The sequence below is a fragment of the Meleagris gallopavo genome, chromosome 29, assembly GCF_000146605.3.
Source record: "Meleagris gallopavo isolate NT-WF06-2002-E0010 breed Aviagen turkey brand Nicholas breeding stock chromosome 29, Turkey_5.1, whole genome shotgun sequence".
Classification (NCBI taxonomy): domain Eukaryota; kingdom Metazoa; phylum Chordata; class Aves; order Galliformes; family Phasianidae; genus Meleagris; species Meleagris gallopavo.
The window spans coordinates 3,789,109-3,794,589 of NC_015039.2; the positions used below are offsets into that span (position 1 = coordinate 3,789,109).

A 5,481-nucleotide genomic window follows, 5' to 3' on the forward strand; every position below is an offset into this window, starting at 1 on the left:
CCGGCCCGGCCCTCAGTCGCGGTTCTCTCCGCAGACGACGAGGACAGCGATTACACCCAGGAGCACTACAAGGAGTGCTACAAGGACCAGCGCCGCCGGGCGCACACGCAGGCGGAGCAGAAGAGGCGCGATGCCATCAAGGTACCTCAGAGGCACCGCGCTGCTCCTTTTGCGCCTTTTCCCTTTTGTCTTGTGCTGGATCCGCTCCCCTCCACTGCGTGTGGGCCGGGAGCCGCTTTTGGCTGCGGTGGGAGCTGGGATGTGGGTCCGTACCGCAAACTTCCGTGGAACCGCTGCCCCGTGTGGCGCTCCGTGTCCCTGAGTTGTGGCTCTGCCCCCTGTAGAAAGGCTACGATGACCTGCAGGCCATCGTGCCCACCTGCCAGCAGCAGGACTTCTCCATCGGCTCTCAGAAGCTGAGCAAGGCCATCATTCTCCAGAAAAGTGAGTCTGAGTGTGGGGAGATGGGAGGGCTTTCTCTCAAGCCTCCAAACACCTCAACACAGGGATTCTACGTGACAGTGCCTCAGGGAGATCAGAGAGGCCTCTGTGTGCTCACAGCTTCTTTCTCTATTTTTGTGTTCAGCCATTGATTATATTCAGTTCCTGCACAAGGAAAAGAAGAAGCAAGAAGAGGAAGTTTCTACTCTCAGGAAAGATGTGATGGCCTTGAAGATAATGAAAGTGTAAGCAAGAAGCTATTTGGTCGCTGCCCTCCTTCCTGCTGTTTTTCCCCATGGTCTGGGCTCAGTGCTTTGCAGGCAGTCTGGCACCTGGGGTCGTACCAAAGCTGCACCGCTCTGCTGTTTCTTCTCTGTGGGCTTGTTAAGAGGTCTGACTCAGATCAGTTGGTAGAGTTAAGTATGGAGGTGGTTTCAAATTTGAAAATGAATCTGCTTTCAGTGTCAGGAGAGGCTGCAGCTTCCCAGCATTTATTTACTTGCAGACTCATGGTGCTCTCCATTTCTGAAGCTGTTTTCAATGTCCAGTTGTTGCTCGGGCACTGAGGAATACGAGGCTTCACAGTAGCACTGAACCCAGCTCTTGTTTTGTTTCAGGAACTATGAGCAGATTGTAAAAGCTCACCAGGACAACCCAAGTGAGGGGAAGGACCAGGTCTCTGACCAGGTGAAATTCAATGTTTTCCAAGGCATTATGGATTCCCTCTTTGAGTCCTTTAATGCCTCCATCTCAGTCACGAGTTTTCAGGAGCTCTCAGCGTGTGTCTTCAGCTGGATTGAGGAGCACTGTAAGCCCCACGTGAGTACAGCAAACACGGGTGGGTTGATGCAAGGGCAGAGGGTGTTGTGCACAGCTGCACCCAGCTGAAGTGCAGGCCAGTGTGCAACTTTCCTTTCTCCTGGGGCTTCAGAAAGGCAGAGTGTGGCTGACACTGGACTGGGGCATGGGAGCTTGGTCCCTCTCATTCCCAGCTGAACTGGTTTGGTAGTGAAAGCCAGACAGTGAAAAACAGCTTAGAAAGAGGTCCTTGTTCCCTAAGACATCTACAAGTTTGGAGGGAATTAAGAAGCCTTTGGTAGAAGTGAGTTGTATGGGCAGGGCCAGGTCCTTGTTGTGCTGTGACTGCACGGAGCCCTGCAGCCTGAGAACATAGGTGATCATTTCCCATACACGTTCTGTGGTCATTGGCTCCAGTGTGCTAGCTGTAGCATTGAGCCTGGAAAGGACTTTTCCTCCTCTAAACAAACTGATTGTGTCTCCTCTCTGCCCCAGACTCTACGGGACATCGTCATCGGGGTCCTGCACCAGGTGAAGAGTCAGCTATACTGAGCATTCCCTCACTGGAGCACCTCCTGACCGGGTGACAGATTCCAGGAGAGGCTGGGCCATCTCCCTTGTGGTTGTCCTCAAAGCTTCTCCGATTATTTATTGTCACTACAAAACCAAAACAAGGCTGTGCAAACATCTCTGCTTCAGGTACTGTCACAGTCAACATCACCAAATACTGCTAAGGATTTAGCAAAGGGAAAGAAAAGTGTTCTGGATACAGATCGTTTAACTTGCCAGAGTCTTTAGCTCAGGCAGGTGTGTTGCAGTTGGGTTTGCCTGTGCCACAGACTCCAGGGCTGCAGCTCAGCAGGTGAAACAGGTCTGGTCTGTAACCTCAGACCTGATACAAACCCTTTTGACCCTGGGAGCAGGGAGAAATTGGAGAGAGAGACCAAAAGCTGTTGGTCTCTGCTAATGCAGATTAGGAATAGGGTTCTTCTGCAACTGCAGGCTTTCAGTACCTCCCTCTGAAGCAGTTCTTAGAAAAGCAAGAGGCTGCTTTTAACTTCTGTAGATGGTTTGGAGAAAGCCCAGAACTGAGGGAAGGGTTAGCATGTCACTGCCAGGGAGATGCTTACATGGAGCAGCAGTGAGTTCTCCTCGCGCTGGAAGGAGCGCAGTGGGGCTGTGCTGTCCTGACCTCTTCAGCTGTAACTTTAACACCCCTGAATGGGAAAAGGGAGCGAACCTTTTTGCAGTCTTTTCCTGTTTGTACTGGTGAGTGCTGAACTGCGCCTGACTTCATCTTCTTCTGGGTTGTTATGTGGCCATACTGAACAGAAAAGTAGTTCAGTAGCTGCAGCACAGCAGTACTGTGAGTTCTCCCTGCTGTTCCTTAGCACCATAATTTTACTTGGTATATATATTTATATACATGTAACCAACCTTGATTTTATTTTGTAGATCACTGAAATCATTGTAAAGTATTATCAGTGCCAGTTTTGCAGTGTCTGACTTGCCACACACTGCTGCTGTCAACGTGATTCAACTAAACAAACACAATGAGTGCACTGGACAGCATCATCCTCCGTGGCATTGATACATACAGCAGCATTTGTTCTCTAAGCGTGTTCTTGCTACCACTCCATCAGTAGCAACTATTTATTTTACACTGTTTTTCCACTGTAGATGAGGTAATGCTAAATTTCTCAGCTCTGGGTTGATTTGGATGCTGCAGTTTGAGATTGTTTAAGCTATTGCTATCGTCTGATTTAAATGAAGAAAAGCATTTTGGTGGGGTTGTTTTTTTTTGTTTGTTTGTTTGTTTTTAAATACAAAATTATTTTTCAAGCCTTGACCTTTTCAGTATAATACAATAGAAGCCCAAGAGGAGTCAAACCCTGTGGTGTTGCACATAACTGATGATGCGTACAGGGGCAGAGATGTCCCTGGTAGGTGTTGCCTTGTGATGGAAATGATACTGTTGTGGATGGACAGACAAGACAACAGCCATGTGGCACAGCTTAATTTCCCTTAGATGCAGCCTCTTGCCTTGTGAGGAAGATGTGGATTTTTACAGACCTCATGTGTGAAAGTGACATATTTTTCTATTGTGAAAAATAATTAAATAAATTTTGCTGAATGTTTTAATGGCTTCTCTGCTTTTATTTCTGTTGCTGCCTACGTGGAGACTTTAATAGGATCAGGTAAGAGATGGACACACAGTCTACAGCAGCCCGGCCACCGCTGCAGCTGTGGCTCATGTTACCAGCACAGGAGCACCCTCCTGGCTCTTGCCTTCCCAACCAGTCAGGGCTGCTGTGCCCCGAACCACATTCAAGGCCAGCCCTGCTGCCCTCTCAACACAGAAGATGCCACAGCAGAGCTCATCTGAAACAGAAGCAGGGTGTTTAATGAATCACGGTCTTGCGTACAACTCGGTGCAGGCTGAGGGAAGCAGTGCCCTCCATGTACAAATCACAGAAATACTGGCCATAATGGTAACTACTTCCTTCACCTCTCTGAGGCACCTGCTTCCTGTTCTTACAGAGCACCACACCTCTCACCCAGTGCTCTTAAACCATCCCAGCCACTGCCTGGTGAAGACACCCACCCAAAACAGCCTACAGCACCGAAAGGTAAGAAAAAAATAACGTTCCCTCGGCACATGAGAAAGGGAGAGGGTCCACTGCTGAGTCAGTTGCTCTAACTACTCTTCCATGGGCAAAGCATTTTTAAACAAAAATATATAAAAGATGCAGGACAAGTACAAGCCCTGAAAAAAATTATGGAAGAAAACAAATCTAAAACCCAACAACTGAGTGTCAGCATCAGTTCCACCACCACGTGTTCTCTGTAAAGTAAGGCCATCCATCTGCACCTCACACAGCTGCTGGGAGCGTGGCGTTGTGGTCCTCATCGGTTTCTATTCCGACCTCCTCCTGCGCAAGGACAAAGTGCTCCTGTAACAGACAGCTGCCCTCTAGCACAGCAGGCTCAGCTGCCCTGGGACACAGACAGAGGCAGTGGGGCTTACAAAGAACTGCTTCTTGCTTTTGGGGTATCCCTCCAGGATGGCGTCGAGCAGCTCGGTCGCCTGGTAGAGAAGTTAGATGAGATTTGCAGGAGTGATGCTGAGCTTTCTGCTACAGCTGTGAGATGCTGCCTCCCATACAGGGAGCCAATACAGCTGTTCCCACATTATCCCCTGCACAGGGATGCAAGAACTTGTTTTGTTTCCCCGAGAACAAATAAAATAATCAAGAGCATCTCATGTTTACACGTTACAGCAACGTGGCCTTTAACAGAGGATCTTCGTACATGTTAGCCCCAGTGGCCCCTGTGGTGGCACTCAGCACAGAGCTCCATTTAAAAGTTACTGATTGTGGAAAGTTCAGGAAAATGCTGTCTCATAGCCTGGATAAAGCTCCCCAAGATAACCTGCAGATTTCGCCCACCTCACTGTCACCGTGGGCTTGTCACTGACCCTTCTGCCCACCCCACGTTCAATAGGGAAACCATTACCATCCGCTTCCTCCTCCGCCACTCCTTGCAGTAAAGTTTCTGCTCGCTGCAGACCTGCCAAAGGCAAGGCAATGTGACAACAACTCAGCAGCCGTGCATTGAGCCTCTATAAGCTCAAAGCCAGGAAACATCTGAATTCAAGGACATCACACACCCCTGCTACAGCCAGAGTGTTTTCAGGCAGCAGAACTGATTTCTAAAGCTCTTGCTGGAACATGAACTGCTTTCTGAAATGGCCCATCAGGGACAGGAAGAAGTTGAATTGATAGCGTCTAACGACTGGCCAGAGATTTGCAAGGAAAGGACAGTTCAGGCTATATGAAGCTGTCTCAGTGTGCTCCCCACCACAATTCACACACGGGCTCTGTGGGACCCATGTGGGAACAACCCAGGACTAATGCAGTCTGCTTTCATCCCAGGGTCAGCCAGGCCAGGTAAAGCAGCCAAGCGTTTGCTATGAGCAGCCTCAACGCGGACTATGCTGCACTTTCCTCCCAACCCCCCCCCCCAGCTCTTTACCTTCTCTTTTTCTTCTGGCGTTACTCGGTTGGTAGCAGACTTGATCCTCTCCAGTTTCTCTGTGTAACTGGCGCACTCCTTCCTCAGCTCCTCAACTTCACGGGCCATGTCCGCGGTGGTCATAGCGCCGTTCAGGTCCTTCAACTCTGGAGGGCAGCGGCGATCACCGGGAGGGCCGGCAACTACGGCGCAGCCGCCCGCGGGCGG

The 5,481-nt window shown here is 49.8% G+C and overlaps 2 protein-coding genes across 2 annotated transcripts; one reads left to right on the forward strand and one right to left on the reverse strand.

Moving 5' to 3' along the window:
• Nucleotides 1–3,381, forward strand: MLX (MAX dimerization protein MLX; the record flags this gene model as incomplete). Its single annotated transcript, XM_019623353.1, has 5 exons — nucleotides 1–141; nucleotides 345–444; nucleotides 587–686; nucleotides 1,059–1,260; nucleotides 1,735–3,381. Coding segments are annotated over 5 exons (600 nt in total), but the record flags the coding sequence as incomplete, so codon positions are not given.
• A 241-nt stretch (nucleotides 3,382–3,622) lies between these two features.
• Nucleotides 3,623–5,481, reverse strand: PSMC3IP (PSMC3 interacting protein; the record flags this gene model as incomplete). The annotated part of the gene is made up of 4 exons (XM_031557037.1): nucleotides 3,623–4,172; nucleotides 4,268–4,327; nucleotides 4,756–4,809; nucleotides 5,275–5,481. Coding segments are annotated over 4 exons (381 nt in total), but the record flags the coding sequence as incomplete, so codon positions are not given.